General features: G+C 34.6%; 1 protein-coding gene across 3 annotated transcripts in view; it reads right to left on the bottom strand.

The window, feature by feature from the left end:
• Window positions 1–2,290: 2,290 nt before the first annotated feature.
• The window catches only part of LOC128209023 (cadherin-23-like), a 55,458-nt gene continuing 38,003 nt past the window's right edge, over window positions 2,291–19,745 (bottom strand). For 2 of the 3 annotated variants that reach the window (XM_052912833.1, XM_052912823.1), the window contains exons 28-41: window positions 18,204–18,317; window positions 17,728–17,908; window positions 16,395–16,660; window positions 15,221–15,409; window positions 14,477–14,512; window positions 12,305–12,424; window positions 10,779–10,929; window positions 9,682–9,945; window positions 8,010–8,290; window positions 6,457–6,641; window positions 5,998–6,124; window positions 5,582–5,712; window positions 3,351–3,379; window positions 2,291–3,082 (exon numbers count right to left, since the gene is read on the bottom strand). In XM_052912833.1, the coding sequence (XP_052768793.1) occupies window positions 3,063–3,082; window positions 3,351–3,379; window positions 5,582–5,712; window positions 5,998–6,124; window positions 6,457–6,641; window positions 8,010–8,290; window positions 9,682–9,945; window positions 10,779–10,929; window positions 12,305–12,424; window positions 14,477–14,512; window positions 15,221–15,409; window positions 16,395–16,660; window positions 17,728–17,908; window positions 18,204–18,317 (2,094 nt within the window). In that variant the 3' untranslated portion in view covers window positions 2,291–3,062. The remainder of the gene's footprint in view (window positions 3,083–3,350; window positions 3,380–5,581; window positions 5,713–5,997; window positions 6,125–6,456; window positions 6,642–8,009; window positions 8,291–9,681; window positions 9,946–10,778; window positions 10,930–12,304; window positions 12,425–14,476; window positions 14,513–15,220; window positions 15,410–16,394; window positions 16,661–17,727; window positions 17,909–18,203; window positions 18,318–19,745) is intronic. The other variant, XM_052912842.1, reaches the window with a different exon arrangement.

Below are 19,745 nucleotides of genomic sequence, written 5' to 3' on the forward strand. Positions count from 1 at the left end.
ACGAACATACCATAGTCGTAGTCAACGCGTGGAGAGGTTGTGGTGAGACCTCCATTGACGTAGCAAGAACGCAATGACAACCTAGAGACAACGCGATGAGAACGCCATTCAATAGCTCCCGTCCAGTACCAAGCTTACACTACATGTACATTTACGTCAATCAAGTTCCTGTTAGGTTTTGGGTACGCCGACACTTTGTCCATGCTGTCGTTTTATATTACATGTACATTCATATATTAAGTTCTTACTACGTCCTGATTCGACCACGTGCTAACTACGTTTTTCTAACATGTTCAAAATTCGCATATGTCCTTCACGTCCATAAAGACCATGCCACGTCCTTGTCGGTGTCTACTGTGTTCCTTTTAAGTTGACAAAGTTCTGACTGCGTCTTGCCAAATATTTGAGGACGCATAATTAGAGGGCTGGAGGAAGTGGTCTATAGGCTAGTGTCAATACTTCGTTGGGAGGCTGAGCTGGTAAATAATTATGGCAGTATAATCTGAGGACCCTGAGAGAGGGGGCAGCGTCCATTGTCTGCGTCAAGACAGGATGATAAGGACCTTATCGAACAAGAGCACGAACGGGGAGCTTCGGACATCTGAATATCTAGCGAAGATGGTAGATATTATTCTTCTACTGATGAGAAAGTGTTTTTGAAATATTCTTATTGTGTTATATCATTCACATACAATGTTAACTGCTGTATAGAAAATAAACAAGTTGTTAACGTTATTTCTGTGTTCCAGTATGGTATGCAACTGTTTTTTTTCTGAAATAATTATAACAATTACTAAAAACTTAATTTAATCTTGAAAAATATATATAATCAGGGCCCCGCTTCTATAAGTATATGAAAACAGCATGTTTCAAAGACTGTTATTAGAACTGGGCCTTTCTGGTACTGGGCCTTTTTGGAAATGGGTCTTTTTGACCTGCAGCGCTAAATTTCCGGTTACAGTCGGTTTGTTCTATTTACAAAATGGGTGAGAAATAATTACTTTAAGGTTACTTAAATGCACTGAAGTATTTTTTATCAATTCTGGAATTAAATAAGGAGCTACTGGCGTAAATAAATGTAATGAATGTGTCGTTATAAAACGCAGCGATTTGTGCGGTCTTCGGACTCCATAAAATTAAGCAACCCAACTGCGTTCATACCCCGATAATCCATTCAATCTCATAATTAATCAGGATCATCAATATAACTAAGAACTGTGGCTGAGCCTGGCTGACACAAGGTTTAGGGTCATTGTTGTATGATGCTCCCGGGTGTGGTGGTACACTTCTCAATCGTTTGTACCACAGTCTCAGCTGCTATAGTATGGATGACAACTTTTCAGTGGTCCAGCTTGGCTTTAGGACACCGAATATCTCACAAGTCATTATATTGGGCTTGAAGTGTACATGCAGGTTTTACGTTCATAAATTCGTCTGTTCGCAGCACCAATCAATCATTCACTAAAAGTTCATGGCCCAATTCAACAAATAGTATGACTATAACAAATGAAGATCTTTAATTTCTTCATTTAAAGGCTTTTAATTCTTCTAGCTGTTTATTGAGCCAAACCTACAGCGGTCTTGTTAATGGCACAAGAACTGTAACCAAATAAGAAAAAAAACTTTTGTTGAACAAGCCAGCTATCACAGTTCATAGATACATGTATATGTATATATTCATTATTCAGTGATGTGATTGACCTGGCAGCTGAAGGGCTGAAACCATTTCAGAGAAGTTTTGGGGATGCTTTAGACAAACAATGGGGTGAAACCTTGCCAAGTGGCTAAACTGGCTTTTTCTTTCAATGGCTTTCCTTGCTTTCAGAATCATCCAGTTACAACAAACAGATCTAAATTCGAGGACAAATCTCTGATATTTCTTATGAGGAAATGTTAGGGTTACTCCCTTGGAGTGTTCACTCAGTAGCACTCATACATACCGGTTACATGTATGTAGTCATTAAAACAGTACCTGCCACTGTGCCACATACATGTACAGCATCTCATTCAGGGCTTGTTGATGTCTTGGCACAAGTTTTTAACTTAGCATTTAGGACATCATACTATTTTTTTGTGAAATAGAAGAACATGGCATTCTCTGATTTTTGCACGAATGTGTCATGCCTGCCTCTAATGCACCAAATCAGGGGCATGCAGATCCCGGATTGGACATTAAACTGGGTGCAACTTGGGATACGTTCACCCATTCCCTCATACCCAAGAACCTTTTAGCAAAATCTAGTGGTGCATTTCCATGCTTTTTAAGGATAATATATAAACTCAACAAAAATGAACATGTTTATGTATTTAAATACAAAAATATTGCATATCAAAAATTCTTGTGAGACTTATAAAACATCAACAGAGTAACATCATCATTTTTTATCCAACAATATATCTTTAGATTCTGTAACAAACAGGTTTTTTTGGTATAACAATTATTTGGATATACATTAAATTTAGGAGTGATAGGAATGTATCTAGGTCATTCAGAACAATTACGCACCGTTACAGTACAACCTCTTGAAATTTTACGACCAAATTTTAAGAAGGTTGAATTATGTACCATGTACATTTCATACTACATGTACAGCTGATATTTTATATTGTTTCAGCATGATACACCAAAATGGTCAAGCACTATTGAGTATTGTGTAAGATATTTATAGAAATAGTTTCACTGTCTTCTTTGCTAGCTATTTACAATATATTTTACATTTGTACACTACATATAGCAACATTCAGTCATGAATTTTATAATATCATCAATGACAAACAATCGGCACACAACTTTTCTCAAACATACAATGCAAATTCTATCACGGGCAATCATCTTTTGAATATCTGTTTGACATAAATATATCAACAGCAATAAATTGAGATTATCACGAACAACACTTTTCTGTTAACTGAGTTGAACATTATCTTTCAAGCAGGTTAAAAAAAAATGGTTCCATTTTTCCCCCAAATAAATTTTCATGGCGTTTGCATTGTTTCAAAGGCAGTGGGGACTGCAGATGTTCTGGAATGGACTTGGTAGAAAGACTGGTTACCACTGCCATCTAGTTTGATTGAACGAAATCTGAAGAAGTAAAACAATTTGAATTACTGGGTAAATCTTGCTACTTTGTGATTTTCATTAGATAGTCAAGTGGTTTAAATCTTTACTAGTAATAATAAGGTGAAGCAGTCAGCACATAGAAACAGAGTATTCAAGATAACAAATCAATGTAATATTTTTTGTGGAAGTATTACCATGGTGTACATCTTAGTTCAATAATAAAAACAACTCAGTAAATCCTTTTTTATACTAGTATGTGTTAAAGCTAAACTCATCCAATAGTACTTACATGGCTTATTTTTCATATTCTTTTCATGCCTGAAAAGGATTATGGATATAATAAGATTCACATATTTGTAATCATTTTCAACTCATGGATGCAGTCACTAGTCTAACAGCAGACATAACAACAAACTTTATAATCACCATAGTTAGTTAGCACTTGGGTTATATAACATACAATGTATTTGCCGGTAATCTCCTGATTAAGGGAGGCTTAATCAGAATGTTGATTACGGGCATTTTATGGCACAGATGATCATATTCTTGATCAAGAGAGCCTAAAGGACAATAATGGAATAAAAGTTTTATTTAAACTCTTTTTTTGTGATATCCTTACCTTTACAAATAATTTTGATTGATGTGGCTTTATTAATTCATACATATTGTTTTACAACAGTGTGTCTTAATTCTAAATTGCCATATGAATTGTACAGGTTGAAATAAATCTATACATCTATCTCAATCAAACTATTGATGAAGGGCATATGAAACAGATGATCATACTCTTGGTCAAAGGAGGCTAAATAAGACTATTGAGGGCATATCACACAGATGATCATACTCTTGGTCAAAGGATGCTAAATAAGACTATTGAGGGCATATCACACAGATGATCATACATTAGATTTAGGACTAAATCAGATTACTGAGTAAGCGAATATGTCACAGATGATCACATTCTTGATGAAGGGTGGCTGTGTAATACTGATGATCTGACACTTTATACAACAGAGATAATCATACCCTTGACTTAAGCGAGGCGACTTGGCACTGGCATATATGACACAGATGATCATACTCTTGATTAAAGGGTTGGGTATATGACACAGATGATCACACTCTTGATTAAAGGGTTGGGTATATGACACAGATGATCATACTCTTGATTAAAGGGTTGGGTATATGACACAGATAATCATACTCTTGATTAATGGGTTGGGAATATGACACATATATCATACTCTTGATTAAGGGGTTGGGTATATGACACAGATGATCATACTCTTGTTTAAGGGGTTGGGTATATGACACAAATGATCATACTCTTGATTAAGGGGTTGGGTATATGACACAGATGATCATACTCTTGATTCAAGGGTTGGGTATATGACACAGATGATCATACTCTTGATTAAGGGGTTGGGTATATGGCACAGATGATCATACTCTTGTTTAAGGGGTTGGGTATATGACACAAATGATCATACTCTTGATTAAGGGGTTGGGTATATGACACAGATGATCATACTCTTGATTCAAGGGTTGGGTATATGACACAGATGATCATACTCTTGATTAAGGGGTTGGGTATATGGCACATATGATCATACTCTTGTTTATTAAGGAGGGTTGGTTATATGACACAGATAATCATACTCTTGATTAAGGGGTTGGGTATATGACACAGATAATCATACTCTTGATTAAGGGGTTGGGTATATATGACACAGATGATCATACTCTTGATTCAAGGGTTGGGTATATGACACAGATGATCATACTCTTGATTAAGGGGTTGGGTATATATGACACAGATGATCATACTCTTGATTCAATGGTTGGGTATATGACACAGATGATCATACTCTTGATTAAGGGGTTGGGTATATGGCACATATGATCATACTCTTGTTTATTAAGGGGTTGGGTATATGAAACAGATGATCATAATCTTGTTTAAGGGATTGGGAATATTACACAGATGATCATACTCTTGATTAAGGGGTTGGTTATATGACACAGATAATCATACTCTTGATTAAGGGGTTGGGTATATGACACAGATAATCATACTCTTGATTAAGGGGTTGGGCATATATGACACAAATGACCAAACTCTTGATTAAGGGGTTGGGTTTATGCCACAGATGCTCATACTCTTGATTAAGGGGTTGGGTATATGACACAGATGCTCATACTGTTGATTCAAGGGTTGGGTGTATGACACAGATGCTCAAACTCTTGATTAAGGGGTTGGGTGAATGACACAGATGCTCATACTCTTGATTAAGGGGTTGGGTATATGACACAGATGATCATTTTTTTATTAAGGGGTTGGGTATATGGCACAAATGATCATACTCTCGATTATGGGGTTGGGTATATGACACAGATGATCATACTCTTGATTAAGGAGTTGAGTATATGAGACAGATGATCATACTCTTGATTAAGAAGCACAGGAGACTAGAATGGGCTTTTTTAATAGTCATAAACATAAATATCTATTATACTCACTGTTCAAAGAGGGCAACAATAAGGGCAATCAGGATGATGCAGCAAATGAAGATAAAGATAGCAAAGGCCACAAGCACCCACCAGTAGCTCTCCCATCCCACTGGATATACGCTCTTTGCCGGGTCACACGGCTGAAAATAGGCCAGAAATATTAAACTAGAAAATAAAGTCCAGAGGCATTTGAAAACAGTCTATCAAGACCTAATATGGGTAAGTACTCCCTGCCAGGTCAAGTAGCAATAAATGAAATTAATAAAGGCTATGAGCACTCGCTAGAACATGTTTATACTTCTCTCAATATAAATAAAGTCTGTTTAATTACAACGGGTAATTCTTATGTTTTATTTAAACTTTTATTTCAGGCCATTTCCTGAAGCAGTTCAAAAGAAGAATGTACTTTCTAGCCCTATACTCACCCCAGGGTCTAATGCTTCATATTCATTCAATGCCTGGGTAACACTCCGTTCATTATTGAGTCTTTTTGCAGCATCCAATGATGACATCACATTGTTGTTTCTTACTACCACCAAACATACATCGGTACTGAAAAAGATAAATCAATTCATATGTATATGACATTATATTTCTGTTTGTAATTTAGTATTTATGCTTTGTTCAACTAAAACACATTTTTGTACTGTAGTAGTTTTTTGGTTACTGTGTTTGTCCTTCATGTTCCTACAATGCACGAGTTCAAAGCAACACATACTTAACCCCTTCTATTTTTATTCATAGAAATATCCCTCTCTTTATAAATTGTTATCCTTTGCACAAGTTTTTACCTATTCATTAAGAAGTATAATAAAATCATTGTTCTGCCCAAAAATCTGAAACTTTTTTGTTACGATAACAAATCCATGCAAATTTGACCATACCTTTCAAATGATGGAGCAGCGTCATTGGAGATGACATGGTTGGATATGGACATTACTTTGTAGAAAACGTTGCTCTCTAGGGAGTTAAGACGTTTGAGCAAATTACCAATCTGTGTTTCAACGCCTGTGTCGGCTGGCTTGTTGATGACAACACGGATAAAGTTAGACCTTTCTGTCACGTAAACCTAAAGGGATAAAAGTTTTGAAGAATGATTGTATTAAGTTCATTCTAAATATGCATAATTGTGAAAAATGTATTTGGAAATCAAACTATTCAAGAACTTAAGGCTAAATCAATGAAATTTTAAGGAGCACAGCAAGTGCATACCAATGCTTACCTAGCGGATCAAGGGGCATGAACATTTATTTAAGGCTGAGTTATGGGACTTGCGAATCATATGCATATTGTCTTTTATTGAATGAAACCATTGCTTTCACTGCTACCTCTGACAATACCGAGCCTATGATAATAGCTCAACTTTCTTTATTTTTTAAAAACCAAACCAAACTGAAACTGATACAGCAACAATTTAAAAACTGTTTAACAAGGACAGTGTGCTCAACTATACGCCCCTTTGTCTTAGAAATTACTACAATAATGATGTAATATGTGCCTCTCACAAGCAAAAAAAATCAAATTGAAAAGTAAACAAGAAATGCTGCAATGCGGTGAAACCAGATTTTCAATGATTGTCAGCCTTCGTTGTGAGATCCAGTTTCAACTGTTTTTTCTATTTACAGAAACAGTGACATTGCCCTTGACTAAATTTGACCTTTGACCCTAACTAACTTAAGTCATTCTGTACCAAATGGTTAGCTATTTTAAGTAACAGTGACTCTATAAAAGGTCTCTATAAACTCTTCCTATGTATCAAGTTTGGTCCCAATATGTCAAGCCTTACTAAAGTTTTTTAGTACTAACCATTAACCATTTTCTTTTTTTAGTAACAGTGACGTTGACCCTAGAGATCCTAAATGCAATCCCATGAAAGGTCTGCATAAACCCTTCTTAAATACCAAGTTTGGTCACTATATGTCAAAACTAACTAAAATTATTCGATACTATAGGTGAATTTGACGCTGTCCTCCAACCGGTTGTCGAACAACAACGTATGCCATTCTTATAACCAGGTTTCATTTTGTGAAAACCTGGTTAAAAATTAAAAAATGTGCCTGTCAAAAGCAATAAAAAGTAAAAATATAAAGTAAAATAAAATGTAAAGTCAATAAAGGGCAAGAATTTGTATTTAGGGTTAATATGGAGTAATGTAACCTAATTGTAAGTTGGTCTTCAAAGTGTGTGAAGCATTAAGTCAATTGAATAAAGGGTATAGAAGCTAGAAGGAAAACTCCCAACTTGCCCTAAAACTTAATCCTGACATAATGTGCCCTTAAACTTTAATCTACTGTATGTCAATTAAGTGAATTGAATGAAGGGTATTGAAGTAGTATACTTGCCAACTTGGCTCAAATTTTGACCAGACACAGGCGCCAAGGCCGGGCGAGTAAAAAAGCCTCCTTATTTTTCAAATATTTGAGCTAAGAATACTTACCCTCAACTGCATGTAATCTGTAAGATTATTTTCTCCATTGCGGTCCTCAGCCTTTATCGTAATATCAAAGTAACCATCAATGTAATCAGTGTAATCATTGGTTCCAATAGAAACTGTTCCGTCGTTGGCATTAATGGTGAAGGCAGTCGGGGCTTGCTGGGGTTTGCCACCAATCACAAACAAGGTCTTGTCAATGCTGTATCTGATGTTATTATGTGGGGGAAGGTCCCGATCCACTGCCTCAGCTACATATATATCCACTGATGGGAACTGATCAATAACTGCAAAGAGATTAAGTTATTTTCATACACATTTTTTTTTTATTCAGGCCACACAAAATTAATATTTTGTATGTTAGATTTTTGCACACAAAAAATTGGGAGCGATCCAGCAAAAAAGAATTAACAAAAAATTGTCAATTTTTAAAAAACCTGAAGAGAGCAAAGAGAGAAAATATTTTTTCTTATAACCTATTAAAAAAAAGGTTTAATACAATTGCCCTTTTATCCATTTGAATACAATCTTGAATTTAATCTCTTTTGGTAAATGGAAAAATGTTTGAATACATACTATATCAGTTTTTAGTTAGCACATATATGGATAAACCATATTTCTAAGATAATTACGTATAACAATTATTTTAAGTATGCTGAGCATTCATAATAAAAAAAACCCTGCTTTTTTCACAGTAAAATGATGTTATTTGAAAAATTTCTTTGAAGTAAGTTTTCATTTCAGTGAAAAAACAACATTTCACCTTGGAAATTTACAAAGCATGTTTACCCACAGAAGCTTAACTTTTGGAAATGAAATGTTATTATTGACAACTGTGAGTAGGATTGTTAATTGGTCAGAGTGTGAAGTTCATTAAATGTTCAATTAAATTTCCATCCAGAATAGAATCACTTGCTATGCAATATAATAGCTACCAGTATCAGGTAAATATATTATATTGAATAATAAATGATCATGTTGTGGATGGAATATGATGATCAATGACTTTGAGCATGGTCACAACACATTTATTTTCAATAAAACTGGTTAAACATGAACATTAATTTTCAAAATTTGAGCCACTGTTACTCTGTGTTTACCAGAAGCTGCCATTTTGAAACCTATGCTAAACCACTTGATATACAGTATAAAACGCCACCCATCAATAACTTCCCTTTACAAATCACAATAGAACTGCATAGTAAAGTTATAATTAATTATATTTCATCTTTCAAAAAAGCCAATGACCACAAAAAATCTGGTTCACGATAAAAATATAGGTGCTTGTGCACAATTTTTTTTTTTTAATTTAAAAAAAAAATAGGTGCGGTAAATCTGCAGAATGAAACATCAATCTGGTGTGGCCTAACATTCTAACAGACGAAATGGAGAAGTAAAAAAGGAAAACTTTGAGATAATTCTCATGTCGAATTCATGCATTAAATATATTTTTGTTAAAATAGAAGCAAACCCTATTCTGATATGTAATAAGAAGTGTAAAACAAGTTCCCTTGATAATAAATTGATATCAATTGATTAATTGGTTAACGACATTCATACCAAACTGCTTAAGACTTAACATGAGTTTAACATTATATCATTTAATAAAACAAAACTTTACGATTTCAATTTCAAGTTACATCTACATAATAAACAGCATCTCCGCTCCTAAACCTACCATTTATGACAGAGTGGTTGATGAACTTTGGTCCCTCGTCATTCTCATCAATAACGATAACTTGTATGAAGAGGACAGTGCTGCTGATATTTTTGGCAGTAAGGTCAGCAGTGAGGTCACGTTTTTTCCGATTATTTCCCACTACCTGAGAAACTTGGACACACAGAAGATACTCGTCTTTCACTTCACGATCCAAAATAGCGGCTGTGTGAATATCGCCCGTTGTTGAGTTCAAAGTAAACTTTTCTATGATATCTGGTTTGCCTGTGTGAATAATAATACTAATTTCCATAAAACTGCCATTTAAATATACAAACAGTTGGTAAAAAACACTGTTGTAAACCTTAATCTGTTTGGTTTCATGTAGGCTAGAGCCTTAAAATGATCTGTCACTGAAACAGCACGCTCAACTATTCCACAGCTTTTAAGTTTAAGAATTGCAATGTTTTGGACAATCATGCATGGATCACAGTAAAATTTGATAACATGCTAAACCTGAACCAGAATTTCTAATTCAAACAATAAACTATCATAAATAATGCAAAATAGATTTTAGTCTAACTATGAAGGGCCATAATTTGAATTTAATGCAAAATAGAGTTATCTCACTTAGTTATTCAAGTAGGTTTAATGGTTGAGTACCATTGTATAAAGCCTCAATGCAATACATCAAATAGTAGCAGAGATAATAGGCTATGTGTGCTTACATGCAAAACCTTAACCTTAACTTCCAAATGAAGTAATATTAAGGCCCATATTTGTATTATCTTTGTTAATTAAGTAGGTTGGATAGATTCAATACAATAAATGATGTATTTAATGCCATAATGACTTAAAGGTGCTAACATGCAAGACCTAAACCAAGGAATGACACTGAAGCTAGGGTGAGTAGTATAGCTCTCCTGATTCTTTGAATATTTGAACTAAAAACACATTCCGAAGATAACCTCCATCAGCCAGCATTATAAACTATCTTGAAACAAACTCTAGTTTTTATGATAAAATATATTTTTGAACAGGAATTTAGAGCTTTCCGCCTCATTAATTATTCATATCAACATTTAAAAGTAAAACTAGGCCAACATAGGCCTACATACACAGGACTTCAGCTGCATTCTGAGGATCAAAGTACCAACTGTACTTTATGTCGTCATGGGGTGGCTGGTCCAGATCACACGCCAGTACTTGATACACAAACCTGGGTGGCATCATCGACTCGCTGACACTCGCTACCACTGGGATTGGGTACTATAATTATCAAAAAACAAAAATCAGTATGGCTGAAATGTTGTATTTTATTTTGTTGTCCATTATTGCGCAAAGTATTTGACACTGATCACTAAATTCATTTAGTTATATGTGTATAGTTTTAAGGAATTGCTTATTACTGTAAGCATTCAAGAAATTACCTTAGAATTATGATATACTACTTCTGTTGTGGGCAAATATTCTATATAAAAACACTGTTTTTGTCAAATGTTGATATATTGTTACATGTGGTTTACACTGTGAATTTAAACTAGACACCAAATGGTACCTTGTCGAGCCCATTAAAAGCCTTTGACACAGACAAAATGCTATTCTATGTAAGTGCAACACAGAATAACATGGATTTGTACAATACGTGTACCTGAGAAACTACACCTCTGAATGGTGAACATCCGTGACAAGTTTTTGGAAAATCCTATAATGCATAGTAAAGATACAGCCCTGATAAGGCTCTCAGTTCAGATCAGTCCTACCATTAGTACTCATTTCGACATTTAACCTCTAAGATTGCATGCAAATGACCTTGATCTTTGAGGTACAGACCTGGGTCTTGTGCATGACATGCCACCTCATCATGGTGAATGTTCATGGCAAGTTTTTTGAAAACCTATCATGCATGGTCAAGATACAACCCCAACAAGGATCTTTTCAAACTTTGGCTTTAAGCATGACCTTGACCTTTGAGGTACAGACCTGGATCTTGCGCACTACATGCCACCTCATCATGGTGATCCTTCATGGCAATTTTTTTTAAAATCCTTCAGTGCATGGTCAAGATACAGTTTTGACAAAATTCACTCTGGGTGGCCGTCGGATGCATACAAACACGGATGCACACAGACAGAACAGACAGCTATGTCGCTAACCATAAGCAGGCTAGACATATTCAGACATTTCACTATTCTTGTAAGAACATGGGTTCTTAAGTCCAGGATCAAGCCTGGAATCAGGATTAAGTGCTTTTATGACTTCAGAAACATTTTCAAATGAATTCTAAGCCTCTTTACTAAGCTTTGGACATGCATCTTTCATACCAAAAGAGACCCCTTGCTATTTTCCCCGACATTGCTGGTCATTTTGGACTGAATTTCAAGTTGGACAATGTAATTATTGAGTTTATATATAAAGTGGTTATATATTCTATGAATAACATGATCCCATCATTGGCTTCAAATGAAGGTAAGATGTTGTAGTTAAAGAATATTATGGTTGTCATAGTCTGCATTTTCTTGGAAATACCTTAGATTTTGGTCTTAGATGTTTATTATAGCGTAGAATCGTAAAGGCAATTAATTGTAATGTTATCACATTCTAGCTAGACACTAATCATCTACAAGCTAGTAACTATATTTACTTGTCTTCCAGGACAGTCAAGGAAAGATGGATCATTGTCTTCGATGTCAAGGACTTCCACAATCAGCAGAAACTGGTTTGTCAAAGTATCGTTCATTGAATCTGTCGCCCGAATTTGAAGCTGCAAATAAAATAGGAATGAAGAATTTCTGTAAAACAAATGAATATACAATTTTGCAAATATTTATTAACAAATTTATAAATATCATGCGACTGTTCCATAAATGGCAAACACATGTATGTCAACCGCAACATTTTCTTTTATGATTTTTGTTTTAAAAATAAACGTCATATGATTCATAATTGCTGTTATCCCTTGTATACATTACAATATATTAGAGTTTTAATCTATTGGTTCAATGTTGTTGAAACAGATAATGTTAAAATCAAGGAAATATATCATCTATCTGTTAAACCCTGTCAAAATGGCAAACGCAGTTGGGTTACTGACGGCAAAAATATTTAAGCAAGCATGGCTTTGCATATGTTTTTGATAATCTATTGATATATAAGGCTTACAAAATTTTCTGTTTATTTAGAGAAACAAAACATTATATAATGCATTTAAGCAAACATGGGATAATGACATGGCTAGAAGTAGTGTTCTAAACCTGTAAAATAATATTGAAAGTTCATTACACTTTAAACAATACTTAGCATTTTATCACATGACTTAGGATGTTATATAACTAGATTAAGATGGTCTACTCTTTCATTTATCCACACCAGTATCCACACAAATAACAACATTCCTAGAATAAATGTTATTGTACTTTTTGTAATTCCAATGTTCTAGAAGATGAATTTCAATTATGGTTAATATGTCCTTGTTAAAATGATATCAGAAGAATAGCCCATCTGAAAGTAGAGAGATATTTATTGCAAGGACATAGCAGTAAGAACAGCCCATCTGAAAGTAGAGAGATATTTATTGCAAGGACATAGCAGTAAGAATATCCTATCTGAAAGTAGAGAGATATTTATTGCAAGGACATAGCAGTAAGAATATCCTATCTGAAAGTAGAGAGATATTTATTGCAAGGACATAGCAGTAAGAATATCTTATCTGAAAGTAGAGAGATATTTATTGCAAGTACATAGCAGTAAGAATATCCTATCTGAAAGTAGAGAGATATTTATTGCAAGGACATAGCAGAGAGATATTTATTGCAAGGACATAGCAGTAAGAATATCCTTTCTGAAAGTAGAGAGATATTTATTGCAAGGACATAGCAGTAAGAATAGCTTATTTGAAAGTAAATAGATATTTATTGCAAGAACATAGCAGTAAGAATAGCCTATCTGAAAGTTAACAGATTATCTTTTGCAAGGAATAGAAACAAAAGACCTTGCACACATTATCTATGTTTTGGCAACAAAAACACTTCAGCAGTCTAATTTTCATTGTACATTGAAAGCTTCATCAAAAAAGGAAAATTTAAGAATGCCTGGATTTAAATGCAGAAAGGCTGTTACAGTCTCAGGTAAGCTTTTAAACTCTGCAAAAATAGAATGCATTCACAGAACCATGCAAACATGCAAACATGCAGTCTTATAAACTAAATTGCTATTGGTTGACCACACAAGTAACAATTCATTATTCGTATCAACATAATTTGGGATAATATATCAGCTGGATGGATGCCACCTGAAATGCTTGCTAAAAATAAAACAAAAAAGAGGAGAGCATGCCAACAAGGGAAACTGCAATAAAGCCAGGCTTTAATGGAAAATACGCGAACTCTTCAGTTGGAAACTTGTCCAAGCCAGATAAATATCAATCAAAGACTCAAAAAACAACACAATGCAAAAGCCGAGGGTAACAAATTGATTGTTCACTTTGCTTAGTTTACATCTTGATTGGAGACAATTAATTAAAGTGACAATTATTATAGACTGTTAACATTATTGTGCAGTTCTTTTATCACAAATATATAGTTATGACCTAATTCACTAGGTTTAAATTTCATGATATCATTAGCAAATATATTTTTTTTAATTTTGTTACTTTATTGAACAAACATCTCAGTTATTAAACCATGCTAAATTTAACCAATCTTCATTACTTGTACTACCAAAGGTGAACAATAAATTTACGGGTTCTAGCAGTCCTCTACAAAACAGCTGGACACACATAACTCTCTTTGCAAACCAAAATCAGCTCTACACTTACATTGACCTCCCATTTTTCAGCAAAATAAATACTGCCCTAAATAATGAAGCTCAAACAATTATGCATTATTCAACATGCAGCTAAATTAAGCCAGTGTTAAAATAAATTACATTCATGCAAACATGCTTTTTAATTTTATCTAATATCTTCTTAACTGTTAAATTCTTATCCAGTGTGCATATTATGCTATATTTGATGTATATTATCCATTTCAATTGAAGACACATTATATGTTTATACTACTGTATCGTTTATTTGTTGGCAGTCTTTCTACAATTACCATTCTTTAATAATGTTTTATATTGTGGGCAATGCATTAAACTAAGCCCTCAAAGTAAGATGGACCATTTTCTATGCACAAAATTTTCGAACAGTTACTGAAACATTAAGACATAATAAATATATCAACATAAAATAAACTTTATATACATGTATATATGTATATATATATATATATATATATATATATATATATATATATATATATATATATATATATATATATATATATATATATATATATACATATATATATATTTCAGGAGTATGTAAAAAAACATTTTACTCAATGATATTATATAACACCACTTGATAGTATTTTTAATAAATGACCACTTTTCATTCACAGCCATGTGTTTGTTTAACCTTCATCTATACGAGTCTTTGCAACCTTGACCTTGGACAATACCTAAAAATAATATATATACATAATAAAATCAATCAAGTTATGTACAAGAAACTTACATTGTATACATGTTTTTTCTCGAAATCCAATTCTGCACCAACTGTTATAACTCCAGTGTTTGGATCAATATTGAAGTTTTCGTAGTCTTTAAGAGCGTCTCCAAAGCCCGCAAATGAGTAAATAATACCCGATGTGGCGTTGGCCGCGTAAGCCTTCACTGTGTATACCACATTGCCAATCGGAGTGCCCTGTAATAATGAATTTACAAACATATATATTTGGTTCCCTTCTATACATTTCTGATTTGCAGGTAGCAAATATTTCATGAACTAGTTTATTCAAAGGGAACAGCATACACTTATTAACAAGAGCTCACAGCAAGCTTGACTTTTCAGCTGCTTAAAAGTTTAAGGATTTCAAAATATTGGTGAAACATGCATGGATCACTGTCAAATTAAATTATATGCAAAACCTTAACCATAATTTGTCCAAGGACAAAATTAACAGGGCAAAATCTATATAATGCAAGATAGAGTTATTTTACTTCATTAATCGAGTTGGTTGGATGGTGGGAAGCCTTTGTTCGAATTTTAAACGCAATACAAATTACTTCCAAGTAGGTGCTGGAATATCAACATAAAACCTTTACCATAACTTTTAAATCATGTGGGGGCCACAATTTACATTACAGGGTTAAAAGAGTTATCTTACTTTAATTATTTAGATGGTTGGATAGATGGAAACAGCTGCCTAAATGTCCATTGCAATACATATAGTATTTGCTGAGATATTGACTAAACAGTTAATTTTGAATGGGAGTTTAAACAACATTGCATATCCAGTCTCCATTTTTGGCAATACATGCATATTTTTATAAATTGGACTGAACCTTTGAAACTTTCAAGATGTCATAGTTTACCAATTTACATAAATGTTTATTATTTTTTTATAGAAAACTTTTATTTTTTCAAACTTGTCAAAATTGTGGATTTGCCTGAAAAATATTTTTTTGCTTAACCTAAAATTTTCTCCATAATTATATGAAAAATATTAAATAATAAAGAAAATGAAAAAAATAATTGTTGGTTTTCAGCATGTGAAAAACACCAAAAGTTAAATGTAAGATGCTGTAATAATAGATTTCACAATCTTTCTTAAACAAGTACCTAAACTTAACTAAACTAATGGTTAATTGGTATGAATTCATTGTAAAAAAAAGACGTTTCAACAAACCTCTGGAATCTGGACCTTCGTATTTAGGTTCTCGTCCCACTTAGGTTTCATGTCCTGTACGCCCTTGCTAACTGTGATAATCACAATACATTTGCCAGGATCCAGTGGAGGGCTACCCTTGTCCCTTGCATAAACAGTCATGTTAAAGACAGTGCGATCAGCCAGAGCCTGGAGACTACGACGCACGTAGATACGGCCTCGTTTCAGTTTCTCGTCAGGTCGGGAGGACGGCACATCAACAGTCTCAATGCCAAAGTAGTTGTATCCTATAATGGCATTGTTTTCTTAGTAAATACAATTATTACCCTAGTGATGATTACTATAACGTAAGATTTCCATGACCTTATGCTGTTCATATTTGCTACAAAAATAGCCTCAAAGCAATAAAATATACCACTACAGAAAGTAACAAGAGATGTTTGTCAAACATTATGCCCCCCCCCCCCCCCCATGAGCTCCCTGTTGTCAGGATTATATGGACAATTGAATAAAATATGCATGGACCTAAATGACAGCTGATTTGTTACTGACATTGGATGCCGTTGAGGCAGTTTTAAGATTATAACCATTTAAAGTGTGAGTATAGAGTGTATTATGACCATGACCTTTGACTCTATGACCTTAAAATCAATAGAAGTCATCAGTTGGTCACCAGAAATCTAAATGTCAAGTTTGAGGGCCATGGGTGCAGGTATTGACAAGTTATCACACAGACAAGCTTTTTTTGTTCAAGGTCACTGTGATCTTGACCCGATGACCCCTAAAATCATAAGGGGTCATCTTCAGGTCAGACACAACTCCAAGTCAGGTTTGAGGGCCATTGCTGCAGGTATTGTCAAGTTATCACTCATCACTAACATTTTCGCATTCAAGGTCACTCTGAACTTAACCTTTGACCCAATGACTCCTAACATCAATAAGGGTCATCTCCTGGTCAGGCCCAACTTCCATGTCAAGTTTGATGATCATAGGTTCAGGCATTGTTGAGTTATCACACGGTCAACCTTTTATCATTCAAGGTCACTGTGACCTTGACCTTAGGCCTGATGATAGGGGTCATCTTCTGGTCAGGCCCATCTTCCATATCAAGTTTGATGACCATTGACCATAGTTCCAGGCATTGTTGAGTTATCACTCAGACAAGCTTTAAAATTATTTTACCAATAAAGGTCACTGTGATCTTGACCTTTGACCTGATGAGCCCTAAAATCAATAGGGGTCATCTACTGTTCAGGCCCAGTAGACCTACTGGTCTTCGAAGGGGGGCATAATAATATTTGTAACATGATATAGCATAGGAGTGTCTTTAATGTTTCAATATATTCTAACATACCCTGGTTTGTGGAGCTCACAATGCTGTAATCCACATCTCCGTTAAGCCCAGAGTCCTCGTCCATTGCGAAGACGTACCCAACATCTCGCCCTGTGTCCTGGGTGCCAATGATGCTGAAGTTGTAGATTCTCTCATCAAAGTGTGGGATCACATCATTCTTGTCCCCAATGTTTATGATCAGCTGGAAAAGTTTAAAGAGTATAATGATTTATGTTTTTACTTTACTACTATCAGATCTCTATAGAGAAATACCTTTAAAAGATTTTTAGAACTCACACCAGAAATCAAGTCCAACAAAGACGAAGCGGTCTGACACAAAGACATGCCATAATTATGATACAAATAGAATCCAACAAAGTAATGAGTTTATTTGTTTTGTGTCCATTCTCTGAGCCCTAGCTTAAGTAAAACAGTTAAGGGGATATTTAGGAACTTAAAATTGGTAAAGAATACAAAATATATAGATGATTACTTACTGTAGTGGAAACAGGGAATTGTTTGTCTGTGGCAATCAGTTCGATGTTGTACTCCTTATACGACTCATAGTCCAGAACCGCCGTCTGAGACACAATTATCACTGCCTTTGTTTCCTGTAAATATATACCGTAATATCATTTAGTTAAAATATTTTTCTTCATGTTGCCATTTTTTTCTTTTACTTCATCAAGTGTTAAAACTTGAGAATTGCTATACCGATATATGGTTGCATATTGGTTAAAGATATCAAACTGCAGCCAGTATGCTTTTCAAAGAGAAATTTTCCTATCACTACTTTTCTTTTTAGAGAAATAATCATCAGAAGTCAATAGGAATTGCAGTTAAAGTTTGTACGGTAAATCATGACCTTGCAATTCTTCGAAAATCATGTTTTCAATGTTTTATGCGAATGTTTATTGTTACAATAAAATGTCCTATTTTAACATTTTGTATTTGTTTAATGATTCAATTATTTAAAAATAGCCATTTTAAGATTAATTTGTTCTCAAAGAAGTCATCAATGTATTCCAATATATTGAAAATGCTAGCTGCAAATTGCAAGATATTACCATACAGTTTTAGGCCTATTATTGCAGCCCTAATTGCTACACATGTCTGTATTGTCGTTTGTAGCACTTGCACATTGTTTCATGTAAATGTCTTGAATATAGTTCTCAGCTATGGTCAGGGACTTTGCATGATCTCGCCATCAAGGATATTACAATGCTTCAACCGTTTTGTCTTCAAATGGATGAGGAAGGATTCTCAATGGATAAATGCCAGTGTGAGAATACCACATGATAAACAAGAAATGTTTGTCAAACATTATGTTAACATTATATTAAGCTTTGTTAACTTTTTGTGTTGAACGTCACTGTGGTCTTGACCCGATGAAACCCAAAATCAAGAGGGATCATCTACTGGTCAGGCCCAACCTTCATATCAAGTTTGATGACCATAGGTCCAGGAATTGTCGAGTTTGCCTTCAAGGTCACTGTGACCTTTGATCTGATGACCCTCAAAATAAATAGGGGTCATCAACTGGTCAGCCCCAACCTACAAGTGAAGTTTGAGGGCCATGGGTGCAGGCATTTGTTGAGTTATCACTCGGACAACTTTTTATCGTTTAAGGTCAATGTGACCTTGACCTTTGGCCCAATGACCTCCAAAATCAAAAAGTGTCATCTACTAGTCAGTCCTAACCTCCAAGTCAAATTTGAGGGCCATGGGTGAAGGCATTGTTGAGTTATCACTCGGACAACTTTTTATCATTTAAGGTCAATGTGACTTTGACCCTTGGCCCAAGGGGTCATCTACTGGTCAAACCCAAACTCCAAGTCAAGATTGAGGGCCATGGGTGCAGGCATTGTCAAATTACCAATCAGACAACCTTTTACCATTCAAGGTCACTGTGACCTTGACTTTTGGCCCGATGAACTGCAAAAACAATAGGGGTCATCTACTGGTCCGGCCCAAATTCCATATCAAGTTTGATGACCATAGGTCTAGGCATTGTTGATCAATCACTCAGACAAGCTTTA

Source organism: Mya arenaria, chromosome 2 (assembly GCF_026914265.1).
Source record: "Mya arenaria isolate MELC-2E11 chromosome 2, ASM2691426v1".
NCBI classification, from domain to species: domain Eukaryota; kingdom Metazoa; phylum Mollusca; class Bivalvia; order Myida; family Myidae; genus Mya; species Mya arenaria.